Consider the following 16,687-nt stretch of genomic DNA (forward strand, 5'->3'; position numbering starts at 1 on the left):
AGCTCTGGAAGCATGGTGGTAGTTACCCAGCTTGGAGGAGGGCAAGAGGGCAAGACTTTGTGAAGTTCCCTCTATTTGGCTGATCTAGAACGTTCTAATAGAGGAGAATAACTCAACACAAGACAAACATCCCTTAGAGATAGCCAGCTCTCATGTTCAGTAACTATGCTCACCCAAAGAAACCTTGAAGTGGCTAAACTACTAACTGAACAAAACTGGAACAGTATCACCAAGGACTAGGAAACACACTCTGCTACTTTGAGAAAGAATCATAAAGATGGTGCATATCTTCAGGAAAGATAACCAAGGAGAATCTGGAATTGCTTTACCAGGACTCAACATAAAATCACATTGGCAAAGTAGAACTTCAGTGGATGGAGACATAGATATTTTTGAACACCGTGGTTAAGATTCTTTTGAAAACAAACCGATCATCTTCCTCTTTCCTGTCCCCGAGCCGCTGTTAAAACTGTTTTCTGAGTTTTATGAGAGAAAAAAAAAATCAGTACCTGGCAAGACGCATTTCCCAGAGCAATCAATTCTTTCTTCAAAAGTTTCTCCGGAAAACTGTTTTTGGATAACAGCAGCAGGGCCAACAGCTTTTATAAGCCCGTCACTGAGGGGAATAAAAATCAAGAAAAGAGTGCCTAAGTTTTGAGGAAATTTTTTTTTCTGAAAAATCTGATAAATGATTTAAATATGGTTTGGATGCCCTGGTGTTAGCCATCTCTCTCTCTCTCTCTCTCTCTCTCTCTCTCTCTCTCTCTCTCTCTCTCTCTCTCTCTCTCTCTGGAAAGAGATGGTGGCCACAAAAAGTCAAACCATGTGTCAAAGAGACTGATTGCTACTTTTTCTCTAAGACCAGGGTTCTACTTTCCCAAAGTCCTAGACCCCTAGATTATGCCTGAAACACGGGACCATCCAGAGTAAAGACTACATTTCCCAGACTCCCCATTAGTCACTGCTGCCCATCAGTTGGGACTCTGAAATGCCCTCCAGAGGTTCCTGTGTTGAAACTGTGGTCTCCGATGTAAGGCTCTGGAAAAGTAGACAGAGCAGAAGGCTCTGGTCTCATCAGGGAATCAGTGCATTGATAACTTCCTAAGTTGTTGGGGTATTTGGGAGATGCTGGAATTTAGGACATGGGACGTGACTGAAGGGAGAAGTTCTTGGGAGCATGCTTTTCAAAACTATATCTTCTCCCTGGATCCTTTCTCTCTCTGTGTCTCTGCGTCCTGGTCACCATGGGATAAGTGTCTTCCATCTCCTGTGCCCCACCCTGACACCAGGACATTTGGCCCTGTGGTGACAAGGCCTCAGAGTGATGGAGCCGGGCACAGTGAAACCCACTAGATCTTTCCTTTGTTCCTGTCCCAGGCATTTTGTCACAGTGATGGAAAGCTCACCTAACTGGGGAGGGGTGCATTTAGAGGAGGGCAAATTCAGGAAGAGAACAAGAAACTACATTTGAATTTTGAAAAAAATTGTATTCTGATTTTTGAATCCGGATAGCGTTTTATCTGGCCAAGTTCTATAAAATGCCCACTTTGCAGTAAATCCAGTGATGGAAAGGACCAGACAGGTTGGAAGCTGACCTATGAATGCAGGTTAAACACAAAGCCCTCACTTGGGACTCCCTACTTAGGAATTCCTCTTCTGTCAGAGGTTTGTCCTGGTTGACATGGAGCTGACTTAACCAGGAGCCACAGGGCAAAGGGCTCTGCGGAGAGCTGGAGGTTGAAGCACACACCACTTCATGTGTGCTGTTGGACTTTAAATGAGTTCAGGCCTACGATGGAGATCTCTGATGGCCTCAGCCTGTGTGGGATGACTCTGGGGGTGTGGGGTTCTCTTCAGGACCACATTAACCACACAGCTGTCCACCTTCTAAGAATGTGGGCTGTCATTCAGTGGTGGGTTTTGGAGTCATGTTTGAACAAAGTGCACATCCAGTAACATAATTACTCAAGGAAGCTAGAAACCACCTTCCAAAGGTGTTAGGAGTTTTGGCCCTTTAGAAACTATTAACATGGAATAGTGAGGCTTTACTGTTTACTACTAAGTGGGAAAAAGAATAAACTACAAAATAATACACATTCATTCCTTCTCTTTAAAAGGTGTGAGTGTTGACACATTTTTATTTACTTTAGAAAACAACCCCAAAGCAAAGCGCCTGTGTGTTAACCTTAGTTCCCTGATGCAGGGCTTGAGTGATTTTGCGGGTCAGCCGTAGGTTTGTTTGTTTTACGACATGGTCTCACTTGGCTGCCCTGGAATTACGTAGAGCAAGCTGACTTTGAATAGTCTACCCCTGCCTCCAGAGTGCTGGTATTAAAGACATGGCCACTATGCTGGACTACATAATGCACACCACAGGTGCTTTTTGAGGGGGGAAAAAAGATGTAATGTTAGTTTTATTTAAAAGTATTTTTTTAAAGAGGGGCATGTCTTTGATCCCAGCATTCGGGAAGCAGAGATGAGTGGAACTCTGTGAGTGAATTCGAGGCCAGTCTGGTCTACAAGAGTCCAGGACAGCCAGGGCTACACAGAGAAACCCTGTCCTTTTTTCTTTTTCTTTTCTTTCTTTCTTTCTTTCTTTCTTTCTTTCTTTCTTTCTTTCTTTCTTTCTTTCTTTCTTTCTTTCTTTCTTTCTTCCTTCCTTCCTTCCTTCCTTCCTTCCTTCCTTTCCTTCCTTCCTTCCTTCCTTCCTTCCTTCCTTCCTTCCTTCCTTCTTTCCTTTCTTTTCTTTCTTTCTTTTTTTAAGTTCTTGATTGTTTTTTGAAACAGGATCTCACATGCAAACTCTACATACAGTCAAGGATGGCCTTAGACTACAGACCTCACCTTCTGCCTCTTGGGTGCTGGGACTGCACACCTGGATCAATATCCGGGATTTTAGAGCAAAAAAGAGTCTACAGACTCTTCTGGAAACAACAAAGCAAACCCACCAGCCAGTACTTTAGAAGCTATAATGGGATCAATGATCAATGATCATAATGAAAGATGCCCTGAAGGTGTTTTGTTGGAGAAAGAGCTTTCGCTCCGGAACCCCATCTCGCCTGTCCCCAGCTACTGGCTACTCACGTGCCCACCACCACGCTGGCGCCCTCCAGCACCGCCAGGCTGCGCAGCGCAGACCCGGTCAGGAAGCGCTCGCCGCGGGCACACACCAGCACCACTTGCTGTGCGTTCTCCAGCAGGAGGCGGTGGCTGCTCGTCATTGTCGCTCTAGCCGCTGGCGGGCTGCGGAGGACAGGAGAGCCTGCGAGCTGTGGCTCCCGGGCAGGGCGGGGCGGGGCTGGGCAGCGTGGGGCGGGAGCTGGCCAGCAGCCAGTGACCGGGACAGGAGCAGTGCCAACCAGAGCGCCTGGAATAAAGTTGGAATAAACTTTATTGTGGACGCCAGTCTTTTCAGGTCTCCTTTCCAGGTTTGGAGTAAAGGAGGTGATGGTTATATCACCCCCTCCCCAACCCCTAACTTCTGGATTAAAAACAAAACAAAACTGAAATTTAGCCACCACCGGAAGTGATCAAGTTGGGCGAGGTAGATGCGGTGCAGTGGCCAAGTGAAGTGTTGTTGGGAAGGGCTCACACAGAGACGTCAGTGGTGTGTGTGTGTGTGTGTGTTACAGTGACAGAAACAGAGGCAGACACAGTGGGGTGTGTGTATGCGTGTGGTGTGAGTGTGCATGGTGTGTGTGTGTGTGTGTATGTATGTATGTGTGTGTGTTAGACACAGTGACAGAAACAGAGACAAAAACACACTGTGCCCTGGGAGCTGGAACTTGAACCTAGCAAACTTGCGCTGACAGGCGACAGGGGCACGGGGCAGAGGCTCACGGTGTCCGCGTGACCCTCCTAGCCTGGCTGCGGGTGCCACGCGTGTTCGGTTGGCCAGATCGGCGCTTGGGCCTGGTAGTAAGCGGTTCCCAGGATGAAGGGAGCCTGGAGCAGGGAAGGATGAAGCTGAGACACAGAGTATCAGTTTGGTGCCTCTGTCTGCTTTGTCCCGACCGCCTTCTTGAAGGATAGGTCTCAACAGTGATCCAGACTTGTTGAGGTAAAACCAGATTTGACCCGGGTGTCTGACACTCCCCCCCTCCTCCCGAGTGTGGTGGCTTTCACACACACCACTGCACTCAAGGTTGTAGACAGACAGTATCCAGATTGTTTAAAGAACTGGCAGGCAGGATTTGTAAAGAATACATACACACACACACACACACACACACACACACACACACACACACACATACACATATACACACACACATAAATTTTTTGAGATTACAATGACATCATTTCCTGATTTCCTCTTAAACCACCCTTGTTCTCTTTCAAATTCAAGACCTTTTCTATGGTGTGTGTGTGTCCCTAAATACATAAATACAGCCCACTTGGTCTGTATAATGCTATTTGTACATATGTGGTTTTAGGGCTTCCCCCCCCCTTGGTCTTTTTTCTCTTGTTGAGATAAGTCTCACTGTGTAGCCCTGGCTGTTCTGGAGCCCTTTATGTAGATCAGGATAGCCTTTTAATTCAGATCTCTCTCTCTCTCTCTCTCTCTCTCTCTCTCTCTCTCTCTCTCTCCCTGGTTCCCCACCCCCACTCACACACACACACACACACACACACACACACACTGCACATCAGTGCTGAGACTAAAGACTATATCACCCTTAAGTTATTTAGTTTCTATGGTATGTTTCCTAAAAAGATAAGAGATTTTCTTCCCTTGCCCAGGCCAACAAATACTACAAGAGATGGGGGTGGCAGGGTCAAGGACTGAAAACAATACCATAAAAGCAGGCTTACTCTGCAAATCACAAAGATAATTTTGGGTCACCTTATAGCCATTAATAAAACAGACAGTAAAAATAGCTTCCGACAGACTAGAAGCAAATGTCCTTTAGGTCCACACCATGTTCTATAAGAAAATAGAGATGGGGTAGAAAAAAACAAAACAAAAACAAAAGAAGGAAGTTATAAAATAATGTGAGTGAAAACCTCAACAGCTGCTCACAAAGCAGAAACACAACCACAAATGTCTGTGTACTGCCAAGAGAGAGAGAGAGAGAGAGAGAGAGAGAGAGAGAGAGAGAGATTAACCAGGGGTGGTAATAGAGCTATGTGAGTTTCAGTCTAGCCTGGTCTACACAGTGACTCACTGTCAAAGAAAAAAATTAAAAGAAGAAAGGGGGTGGGGTGTAGAAATGGCAGAGGGTAGAAACAGAGTCACTTATGGTTAGAGAATTTTTATACTCTAAAATTTTAGCTAACCTGTTAACTTTTGGCAGGCAAAGGTAATTGCAGGGATAAAAGATGGGTTCACACTGGGGTTCAACAAATGCCTACTTCTGTTAGTTCTCCCCTGACCTGTTCTCAGGAAATCAATTGAAAATTTCCCCGAGGCACGGTTGTCTTCGCCTTATATAGCCACGCTTGCTTGTAGTTTGTGGATTTGTTTGACCTTCAGATAAAACGTGGGTCACTCGGGCTAATACTCGCATGTAAAGGAACAGTGGACATAGCTATTTTAATGCTATTTTCCTTGATTGACAGTTAGCTTAGGGATCTGACTGGCTAAAGTACCAGTTTCTCCCCTGGCTTCATAGAATGTACCACACACTGTGCTTTTATGGTTTATATATTCCCAGGAAGCCTAAAAAGGAATTATCCTTCTTTTTCATGGGTAGTTATGTCAGTGGGTGGCCTGAACGCATCAGATTGACTGTCCAAGGAGGCGCTGCCTGAGAGCTGCTTGCAAACAAAAGGTACAGGAAGTATAGACACAGGAAGCTTTAGGACCAAAGACTTGATCGTGCATGCGTGAGGCTCAGCTGTTAAAGAGTCCTTATTGTTCTTCCAAGGAGCCAAGGTCAGATCCCAGAATCCACATTAGGCCACTCACAAGTGCCTGTAACCCTAACTCCAAGGAATCAGACACCCTCTACAGACACTTGACTCATATGTACACATACACACACCCCATTAAAAAAAAAGATTTATTTATTTATTTAGTCTATATGAGTAAACTGTAGCAGTACAGATGGTTGTGAGTCATCATGTGATTGCTGGGAATTGAACTCAGGACCTCTGCTTGCTCCGGCCCCTGTTCACTCCTGCCCAAAGATTTATTTATTATTATATTTAAGTACACTGTAACTGTCTTCAGACACACAAGAAGAAGGTGTCAGATCTCATTAGGGATGGTTGTGAGCCACCATGTGGTTGCTGGGATTTGAACTCAGGACCTTCAGAAGAGCAGTCAGTGCTCTTAACCCCTGAGCCATCCCTCCAGCACCCCCCCACACACACACACCATTTTAAAGCACCAAAATTCTTGGTACTCTCCAGCATCCTCCTAGCACAGCCTTTACACTCCTGCATCACCAGACTCACATCAGGACCCCCTCCCGCTGGCCTCCCTTTTCTTCTTGACCCTTTATTCTCAGTTAAGTTTTTCTTTTTTCTTTTTTTCCCCCTTCGGTTTACTGAACAGGCCATCAGAAAGGTCAGCAGAAAAGTCCACACAAAACAGCAAGCCTGACGCCAGCAGGGTGAAATGAGGTCAAGCAAGCAGGTGTTTGCTCACCCTTCTGATCCGCTTTTGACCTAATAAAAGAGGCGGGCCATAGAGCAGGCCAAGGACCCAGGGGTCCCTGGCTTGTGGGTAAACAACAAACTGCTGGCTCAGATAGATCCACACCGTTGAAGGCCACAGTTCACAGCTTTTCCTCCTAGTATTTGTCCATGGTGGGTGGAGGTGGGGAGAAAGATGGGGAGGGCATTGCAGTCAGGGAGAACTGGTCCATAGAACAGCGGGTCTCAACCTTCCCAACGCTGAGACTGTTCAGTGTAGCTCCTCGTGCACGCTGCAGTGACCTCCAAACATAAAGTGATTTCTATTGCTGCTTCCTAACTGCAACGTTGCTACCATTATAAATTGTAATGTAAATATCTGTGTTTTCCAACAGTCTTAGGCAACCCCTGTGAAAGTCATTCAGTCCCCTCAAAGGGGTCCAGACCCACAGGTTGAGAACATCTACAACTAGATACTGGCTACAAACTGAAAACCTAACTTTTGATTATACACCACCACCAAGGTGGTGTTTTCTTATACAGAGGGCATTGCCCAACTGCCTTCTTCTGGATGGAGCTAGTGGACTCTCTTCTACCTCCCTTCTGTCTTCCACAGACCTCCTTAGTCAGGAGATAAATACGAAAGGAAAGACAGGCATCTCAGACTCCCAAAGCATCAGTTTGTCATCAATTTTCCTGTACTAGTGTGGAATTTTTAAAGATTTCACTAGCCTGTTATTTACCTTTGCAGCTGAGTTGCTTTCTCAAACTTCTTGTTTTCACTTTATTTATTTATATACTTTTATTTATTTATTTTGGCCATTCTTTGAATTTTACAGCTGAAGTAAGTATGCCACCCTCCCCACCCTACCCTCCACGCCTTACCCCAAGCCTGGTCAAAGAGAGAGTGTGGTAAATGCATGGCTACAGGAGCCTTCTTGAGCACCAGCTCTTAGAAACCAGGCTTCACATGCAATTTTCTCTACCCTACACTGTCCCTACACTTTGGATCGGTTGGTTGGTAGTTGATTGATCTTGCCTGTGTACATGTGTGGAGGTCAGAGGCTTCCGAGTCATCGCATCTGCTCTGGTTTTGTGTTTTTTGTTTTTAACTTACAGTAAGTGGACACCAGGTATAGAGTGACCCCAGCATTGCACTAAAGAGCACACTGGCAGTTTCAATTATGGTGTGCTACGGCTCACAGTCAGCTCCCAGGTTATTAAACAGCACTGAATGAACACACTACTGCACATACATTTTTTGCTCTCAGGATTGATTATTTTCTGGAGTGCAAGTTTCTGGAATTAGAAAAATTGCTGGGTACAGAAGTTTGTGTGCTCATGGTTTTTAAAGCCAGACTGTTGTCGGGAAGTCACTGACTGCTGAATTTGGCCACGTTTGTGCACTATATACAGGTTTGATTTAAAAAAAAATTAAAAAGAATTTATCTTATTTTTCAGGCTGAAGAGATTATTCAACCGTTAAAGGCTAGGCTCACAACCAAAATGTCAAAATATTTCTTTTGTTTTTAATTATGTGTATGTGTGTGTGTCTGTGTACTTGTGTGTGTGTCTGTGTATTTGTGTGTGTGTATATGTATGTATGTCTGTGTCTGTATGTGTGTGAATATGTATAGATGTATGTATTTGTATGTATGTGTGTATACATGTGTGTATGTATATATGTGTGTGTATGAATATGCATAGATGTATGTGTTTGTCTGTATGTATGTTATGTACATATATGTGTGCTTGTGTGTGAATATGTAGAAATGTATTTGTATGTATTGTGTATGTGCATATATGTATGTATATGTGTGTGTATGTATATATGTGTGTATATGTGTATGTGGCTGTGAGTGAAGGTGCCTACAGAAGCCAGAAGAGGGTGCTAGAGCCCCCAGAGCTGGAGTTACAGGCATCTGTGAGCTGCCCAACATAGATGCTGGGACCCCAACTCAGGCTCTCTGAAAGAGCAAGTTCAAGCTCTCAGCAGATGAGCCATGTCTCCAGCCCCTGTATACAGTTTCTTTACTGTTTATTCTAAGTATATAGTTTGCTTTGCACATACTCCCCTGTGTAAACAGGACTATTGAAAGGTGTATTTCCTTTTCTCTGGACAGGACCAGGAGACAAAATGGCATCCCAGATGCACACATCAATAAGTTCTGGAGGTAAAAAGCAACCAGTCAATGTATTTATTCTTGCTATGTGCCTGGTGTGATTGGGGACCGTGGTGGCTTTAGGGGTAAGGGAGAAAGCTGCATGAAGTCAGAGTGGGTCACCTTCAGTGAACTGCATCAGCTTCTCATGGTTAAGACAGTTAACCCAGCTACTGTCATGATGGAGGACAGAAGGAGCTGAGCACTGTGGGAATCTGCTAGCTTTTCTCTTCCACCTCCTGCCATCCTCCTGCTTTATGATAAGACAGGGTCATGGGGGCTCTCTCAGTGTGCTCTTCATTGGAATTGATTAGAACTAGCAAGCTTGACTGCATATGGAAGGTGCTGAAAACAATCAGCTTCAATGTGATAAAAGGTTCTGTTCTCTGAGAATGAGACAGAGAAGAGGGAGAAGGAAAGGAGGGGAGCGCGGGGAGGGGGGAGGGGGGAGGAGGGGAGGAGCGTGGGTGCAATCCCTTTTGAAATTCCATTGGCTTTCCCTTCAAAGTATTCCGCAGAGCCCAGCCAGAGCTTCCCCCACTTCCCCCAGCTCTGCCCCCATTGTCTGGGCCACTTTGGTTTCAACCCTAGCTCTCCGGGTCCTACTTGCTTCTCATTCACCTGCAAAGAAGCCCACTAACAATCCATCTTACTGAGAGTCAAGGCATGCAGGACACTAGCTGACCCCAGACCCCATGGCTGCCTCTCTCTTTCCTGCCGCAGGGCCTTTGCATTTTCTGTTAGGAAGTCAGAACTGCTTTTCCACAGATCTGTCACTTCATCAATGGCTCTGTCCCTCCACTCAAGTTTGCTCACCCCAGGCCTTGTCACTTGAAGGATAAAAATGTTCATTTGTTGTGTTTATTATTTGACACCCCCCCCCACCTCTGTCACTTGAGCACAATGTAAGGGCAGAGTCCCTGTTTTGTTTACTAATGCGCATTCCCCAATGTATAGCCAAGGCCCTTCCTGCATGTTTATGGAATGAATAAATTAGAACCAGGAAAACAGAAAGGGGCAAAGCTAAGAAAGCTAAGAAAGGAGTCTATGTGTCACAGGTTGAGTAATAGTCCCCTATTAGTACATAGTAATAGTAATAGTACAATATACATACATTGTATTCCTTGGAGCCTGTGAATATGTTACACAAAATAGACCTTTTAAAGTGTGATTAAGTTAAGGAGCCTGATATGGAAAGAATATTCTGTATTATCTGACGGGCCTGGGATCACCTAAAAGTCTGAACAAGGTGGAAGCAGGTGTGTCTTAGACAGGGAAGCCAGTGTGACCACGGAGACAGAGGACAGATTTATTCTGTATATCAACGAAGAGGCTGCAAGTCAGGGCACGTAGGCGTGCTCTAACAGCAGAAGACGTAAGCAGTTTCTCCCTAGAGCCTCCAGAGAAACACCCCCCCATTTTGGGGGGGGGGTCATTGTCAGAAGACTCATTTTCAGGCTCCTGACCCCTAGAACTTCAAGCCAGGGGGTTTGTGGCGCTATTCCCAGCTTCCATGGGACACTAATGGGGATGCACTGAAAAGGTTGCTTATCAGCCATGATGTGACTCTCCACACCCTAGAGGGAGATACATATGAGCCTGGAGCAACCTGGATTCAGCCAATGACTCTTGTCAAACTGGCAAGCTGTAGATTGTAGGCCCAAGGGTTGCCTTGCCCTAGACCTGCAGAAGGATCAGGCAGGAGGCTAAAGGGTAGATTCCCATATTCATTGTTGGGTATAAGGTGCTATTCAGGGGATACAATATCAATACTGCCCCCAAAGATCAGTCTACCCAGAACCTGAAAATAAGAACATATTTTCAAAAGGGGTCTTTACAGAGCTAATTAAAGGATCATGGGTTTATGGTCTATCTTGAATACAACTAGCGGCCATGTGTGGGGGTGTGCTCCTTTGATCCCTGCAGAGGCAGGCAAATCTCTGAGTTCAAGGCCAGGTTGGTCTACATGGTGAATTCCAGGACATCCAAGGGTTACATAGTAAAACTCTGTCCCCCAAATCAAAACAACACCCCATTAAATGTAACTGGTGCTTAAATGCATTAAATGCAGTTAGCTTTAGAAGGCTAGGGGTGAAGAGAGGGCAGATGGGAATATGTCCCTATCTGGAATCCATTGTTGTTCAATGGTAAGGGGCACAGGATGATTTCAGGCCAAGTCGTGATCTTAGATCCAGGAAACAGAACCAGTGGAGAGGCTATGCACTGTTGAGAAAAGGACTCACGGGATTACAGAGACAACCATCAAGCTGGAGACTCAGAAAAGCTGGTGCTAGAGTCCAGCCCAGTGCAAAGGCCTGAGCCCAGGGGAGCTGACAGGATCAGCCCCAGTCAGTTGAGCATGGGTGGCAATCTGAGAGGAAATGACCCAGCTCAAACAGCAAGGCACCCATGTGAGAGAGAGTCAGTGGGGAGCATATGTCCCCCCCCTCCCCCAGCCTATTGTCCTACTCAGGCCCTCCGTGGATTGGCTGATGCCCACACATGTTGGGATGGGCGGTCTTCTTTACCAACTCTACCAATTTGAATGCTAAAGTCGCCTGGAAAACCCCTCACGGACATACCCAAAATAACATCTAATTTGGGCAAACCCTAGCCCCAGTCAAGTTAAGACATGAAATTAATCACCACTGATACTCTCTCTGCTGAGCCCTAGCCTGTTGGCCATGCTTCTCCCACACCCTTGCACTGCCCAGGGCCCAGCCTCTGCCACCTAACTGTCTCTCCTCCCTGTATCATGAGGCCTACAATATCATCTGCCTTCTTGACATCTTTACAACCCACAAGGCCGGCCAAGAATCACCCACAGTCTCCTCCCTGTGGCCAGACATGGCCCTCCATGGCTGACACCCCCTTTCCTAGAAGGGGCCCATTATACTCAGCCTTCAATGCATCCAGTTACCTACTGTGTGTGGTACTCTATGCTTAACTCTCTAAGGAGCTGGCAGGCGTGTTCCAAAGTGGCCCCAGCATCTCACTCCTCTGCTACTGATTGGTGGGGCCAGGGTCCTCTTCACATCTCTACATCTCCAAGTGTGAGCTTGTAATAACGCAGACTCCTCATCTCTGGTTCATGTCCCCTGAGATGCTGGGCCCTGAGAGAGTGGGCAGAGAAGATGTGGCTCTTACCGGGGAGACCCAGGAGCTGTACTGCCAGGTTCAACTGGAGGGCAAGATCCATCTGAAACCCACCTTCTCAGAGACCCCTGCATCCCATTTCTCTACTCCAGCTGGTGGGGGCTTTATAATTCTGGCCAATAAAGGAACTAACTACACCCTCCTTCCTTTCCTTCCCTCTCTTCTCTCTCTCTCCCTCTCTCCCTCTCTCCCTCTCTCCCTCCCTCCCTCCCTCCCTCCCTCCCTCCCTCCCTCTCTTTCCTTCTTCCTTTTCTTTTAGATGAAGGAAAAGATGCTGTACTCAAAAAGGAAAGACCCTACAAGATTTTTTTCAAAGATCTCTTCGTTTTCAAAGAAAATGAAATTGCTGCCAGGAAAAAGGTAAGGTTTTCTTATGATCAGCATCCCCAAAGAGGTTAGAGCCAAGTGCTTTCAGCCATAGATCTCACTAGTTTTACGTGTTAAGTCTAAACTAGTTAAGACACGGTGATGCCTTGTCCTATGTTTGGCGCCATTCTGGGAAGACAGTACACAGGGACCTTCAGAGATCGCCACCTAGTGGGAGAAGGCCGCTACACCATGTCATCACCAACTAGCTCCACAGCTCACTCTCCATCTTGTGTCCGACCCCCTAGGGTTTTTCATATTGCTACATTTCAGGTCTAGCTTGCACAGGTGGCATGTTGTACCTCACTGGCCAAGCACAAAATAAAAGTATGTCTTACCATGGATAGCACCTTGGGACCGGCAGATCCTACAGCCAGAGCTGTGTGAAGGAGACAGCAGAGGTCTGCTCTGTGGACAGAGAAGAAAGAGTAGGAAGAAGACCCAAAGCATTCACTGTGGTGGCAGGAGCGGAGTCTTTAAGAATAAGCCAAAGTGTGTCAAAGCTGTTACGGATAAACAAGTTTACACGTGCTTTGAGGATAGAGGAGACGAAAGAACGGGGGTGGTGACGTGGAGAGGCAAGGGAATGCTTTTTAGAGTAATTTAAAATTAAAAAAAAAATCAGCACTGGGCCTGATTTTCTTCCCAAAGGTAATGAATGGGTTAAAGGACTCTCCTGGCTCTTGGTAGGATGAATAAAATAGCCAGAAACATGAAGTGTATTCACCCAGGGGTGGCTTTTCTCTGGGCCTTGAGAGCCTCCTCAAGCTTCACACGAGATTAAACTGAGACGTTGAAAGCTATCCAAAGGGTGGGTTTTCACTACTCTCTATGGAAGTCTGCCTTCCATTAAGTTTTCAGCTCCAGTGAGCTAACAATCTTTGAAATTTCCATATTTTCCCTGATTTAATCTAGAGAGGCATTTTCCTGTCTCCGTTTCTGAGATAGTTTGTATAAGGCCCGCCTTTGCAAGGTTATCCTTGTCTCTGTGTAAGAAAGCAAAGGATGCTGGGTACATTTCTTCCCGGGCGAGCTCCGGAACTGCCTAAGGCCGAAGGTCTTTGCTGTTTACATCTGAGCACCGTTATAACAGTATAATACTTTGGTGCATTAAAATTCCTTTCATGCTTTTCGCATCTTGGGCAGGAGAGAATGAAAAACCACAGCATGAAAATCTACCAGAAGACAACATTTTCGTCCCGAATGAAGAGTCGCTCACACCTTGGCCAGCTAGCTTTTTTCGCTGACGCAGGCAGCTCCTCCTATGAACGTCTGGGGCTAGATCCCACTCTTATTCTCAGGCTGACAGAAGGTAAGTGTGAGGGTTCGAAGAGGTTTTACCCTCTACAGACTCCTGTGTTCGAATGGCTCAGAGGTAGGTAGTGTTACTATTAGGAGGTGTGGCCTTTATAGAGGACATTTGTCACTGTGGGGCGAGCTTTGTCATCTTAAACGTTTAAACTATGCCCAGTGTGAAACAAATCCAGCCTCGTCCTGGCTTCCTGCTAATCAAGGTGGAGAACTCTCTGCTCCTCCAGTGTCATGTCTGCTACAGGCTGCCATGCTTCCTGCCATGATGACGGTGGACGAAACCTCTGAAACTGTAAGCTGGGCCTAATTCAATATTAGCCTCTGTAAGAGTTGTTGTGGTCATAGTGTCTCCTCACAGCAATTGAAATCCTAAGACAGTAAGTCAACATTACTCTTAGTTATTCATATATATATATATATATATATATATACATATATATACACATATATAATTTATTTTATGTACATTGGTATTTCGTATAATATATACATATGTATATATGTGTATATATACACATATATGTATATATAACTTATTTTTTTTAATTTTATGCACATTCAGATAACCTAGAACTGGAGTTATAGGCAGCTAAGAGCTGCCATGTGGTTGCTGGAATTGAACCTGGGTCCTCTGGAAGAGCAGCCAGTGCTCTTAACCACTGAGCCATCTCTCCAGTCCCTATTCTTGGTCTTAAGGTGTGGCTCTGGATATATGCTATTCATTGTACGTTTGGGAGATTTTCTGGTGCTGAGAAAGATGGAATCAGAGCTGCTCTACTGTTGTGAGATAAGCTACCGGAGAACACAACGTGAACTACTTGTTTATTTGTTTGTTTTATCTGTGTAGCCCTGGTTACAATCGCTACAGATCAGGTTAGCCTGGAACTCAGAGATCTACCTGCCTCTGCCTCTGCCTCTGTTGAGATTCAAGACATATGCCACCACTGTCAGGCCAACACAGACATTCTTCAAGTCAAAAGGAAAGTCTTTATTGCTGGACAGTGGCTACATGGGGAACTTGCCCAAATCATGAGGCCCCAAGTCTCACAGCCACTTGTCTTTCATGTAAAAGGCAAAATAACACACGCTTGCGCGCGCGCACACACCCACACCCACCCACCCCCACCCCCCCCACACACACAATATCCTGGTTGGCACACTTCAGTAAGCAAGACACAGAAATATAAAAGCCAAAAATAGCTAGGGACTTTTTATTTGTGGACTTTTCTAGAACTATGGACTAGGTCTCTGTTCCCATTTTGGCCTGCGTGCTGGGTTTCAAGGTCAGAATGGTACCTCTAACATGGTGTCATTCATGTTAAGTTCTGGGGCCTGTTACAATGTGGCAGGTAAGCTCTTTGCCATAGACTCGAGAACAAAAAGAAAGTGGCTTAAGAAGACATTTTTCCAAGAAGATCCTTACTTCACCTGCCTTTGGGAAGGAAGAAAGTCAATGCCAAGTAACAGTGTTGACTTTGTCAAAGCCGAGTTACATGAAAGCGATAGCCCTAGCTAGCTGTACTATTTGAGGTATGGAGATATAGACACTTCCTAAGGTCGGAGGAGCTTTGGTGGTTCAAAACAGGACTCAGGCATACAGCATCAGGAAGCTGATGGGGTGAACAACCTTTCTATCATTGCAAAAATGAGCCTGGTTTATTGACCTGGTCATCAGAAATGTCATAAGCACTTCCTGTGCATCACAGGTCAAGAAGCACCTACACATGGAAGTCCTTTGCAGCTAAACAAGGCCAGAATGGCTCACAAGAAATGGGACTTTGAGGTCAGCAGCTCCCATAGAGAAAGCAAGCCATGAGGCTGGAGAGACGGCTTAGTCAAGAGCCCTTTGCGACTCTTGCAGAAGACCAGGGGTTGGGTCCCAGCATCCTCAACAGTGGATCACCACCTGAGGTGACTTCCTCAGGCACCAGGCACACAGGCATGGGCATGAATGCAGGCAAGATGTTCATCTGCATAAAAATAAATGAATCCATCTTAAGAAAAAGATGGGTTGGCTAGATAGCTCAGCCAGCAAAGGCAATTGCTGCTCTCCCAGAAACTTCAGGGTCTGTTCCTAGCACCCACATGGAGGCTCACCACTACCTGTGACTCCTGCTCTAAAGGATCAGGAACCCTCTTCTGTCCACTTCTGGAACAAAGCAGATATGTGATGCTCAGACGTACACGCAAGGGAAAAACACTTTACACATACAATAAAAATAAATAAATTTTTTTATAAAAAAAACTCTTGGGTTTATTTGTTTTACTATTTTGTGCATATGAGTCTTTTGCCCTCATGTATATAAGTGTGTCAAATCCCCTGGGAACTGAGATTAACAGTCAGTTTTGAGATGCCAGGTGGGTGTTGGGAACTGAACGTGGATCACCTGAAAAAGTAACAAGGGCTCTTAATCGCTGAGCCAACTTTCCAGACCCCAAAAAGCATCTCTTAAAAAGAGGAAGCAACGTTAATTGATTTAGACTGTCTTGCAGATGCATACGTGACTGAAGAGCAGTAAATGGCAGGCAATAGTTAGGGCTCAGCGACAGCACCAGGTCTCAGAGATCCCTGGGTTCCATCTTGTGCCTCCGTGTTGAGTCTTGGGCCATCGAGAACATGTAAAGCGGCAAGTGACATGTTTACAGTTCCTTGCAAAAGAGGTGACAATCCTTGTTACCCTAGCAGTCCTCAGGTAACTAGAAAGCACAGCTTGGCAGGTTTGCAGCCCTCCTCTGTGCTGTTTGCTGTGGAATGGAACAGTTCTGGCCTCTTAAGACTGAATGCCATCGGACAGGCTCCTCCAGAGGGAAGAGTCCAACTTTTATGATCATCTGAGGCTCTCTCAACAATGTGGCAGGTTGCACAGAAAAGCGATATGGAATTTTCACTTAAAGGCATCTCCCTTGAATTGCATCTCAAATCAGCAACTGACTGGAGTGAAATCACTTTTTCTCAGCCTTACAGCCTTTATGAATTCTGATTGAGAAATACATTTTATATAGCACATATTTGTATATATATTAATATATATAACATATATGTGTGTGTATGTAAAATAATCCAGTCATCCCACTTGGGGAGTCTCGACTCCTGTATTTCTGTCTTTGCA

General features: G+C 45.5%; 2 protein-coding genes across 4 annotated transcripts in view; one reads left to right on the forward strand and one right to left on the reverse strand.

Annotated features, from left to right (window-relative positions):
* The window catches only part of Amdhd1 (amidohydrolase domain containing 1), a 16,774-nt gene extending 13,412 nt beyond the window's left edge, over positions 1 to 3,362 (reverse strand). The window contains exons 1-2 of one of the 2 annotated variants that reach the window (NM_027908.1): positions 3,085 to 3,284; positions 510 to 616 (exon numbers count right to left, since the gene is read on the reverse strand). In NM_027908.1, coding sequence (NP_082184.1) covers positions 510 to 616; positions 3,085 to 3,221 — 244 coding nt within the window. In that variant the 5' untranslated portion in view covers positions 3,222 to 3,284. Of the gene's footprint in view, positions 1 to 509; positions 617 to 3,084 lie in introns of both variants that reach the window. The other variant, XM_006514167.4, reaches the window with a different exon arrangement.
* Positions 3,363 to 3,839: 477 nt separating this feature from the next.
* Ccdc38 (coiled-coil domain containing 38) overlaps positions 3,840 to 16,687 on the forward strand; it is a 43,739-nt gene continuing 30,891 nt past the window's right edge. Inside the window, exons 1-4 of one of the 2 annotated variants that reach the window (XM_006513628.4) lie at positions 3,840 to 4,060; positions 8,706 to 8,756; positions 12,160 to 12,260; positions 13,413 to 13,578. In XM_006513628.4, coding sequence (XP_006513691.1) covers positions 8,720 to 8,756; positions 12,160 to 12,260; positions 13,413 to 13,578 — 304 coding nt within the window. In that variant the 5' untranslated portion in view covers positions 3,840 to 4,060; positions 8,706 to 8,719. The remainder of the gene's footprint in view (positions 4,061 to 8,705; positions 8,757 to 12,159; positions 12,261 to 13,412; positions 13,579 to 16,687) is intronic. The other variant, NM_175488.6, reaches the window with a different exon arrangement.

Source organism: Mus musculus, chromosome 10 (genome assembly GCF_000001635.26).
Source record: "Mus musculus strain C57BL/6J chromosome 10, GRCm38.p6 C57BL/6J".
Taxonomy (NCBI): Eukaryota; Metazoa; Chordata; class Mammalia; order Rodentia; family Muridae; genus Mus; species Mus musculus.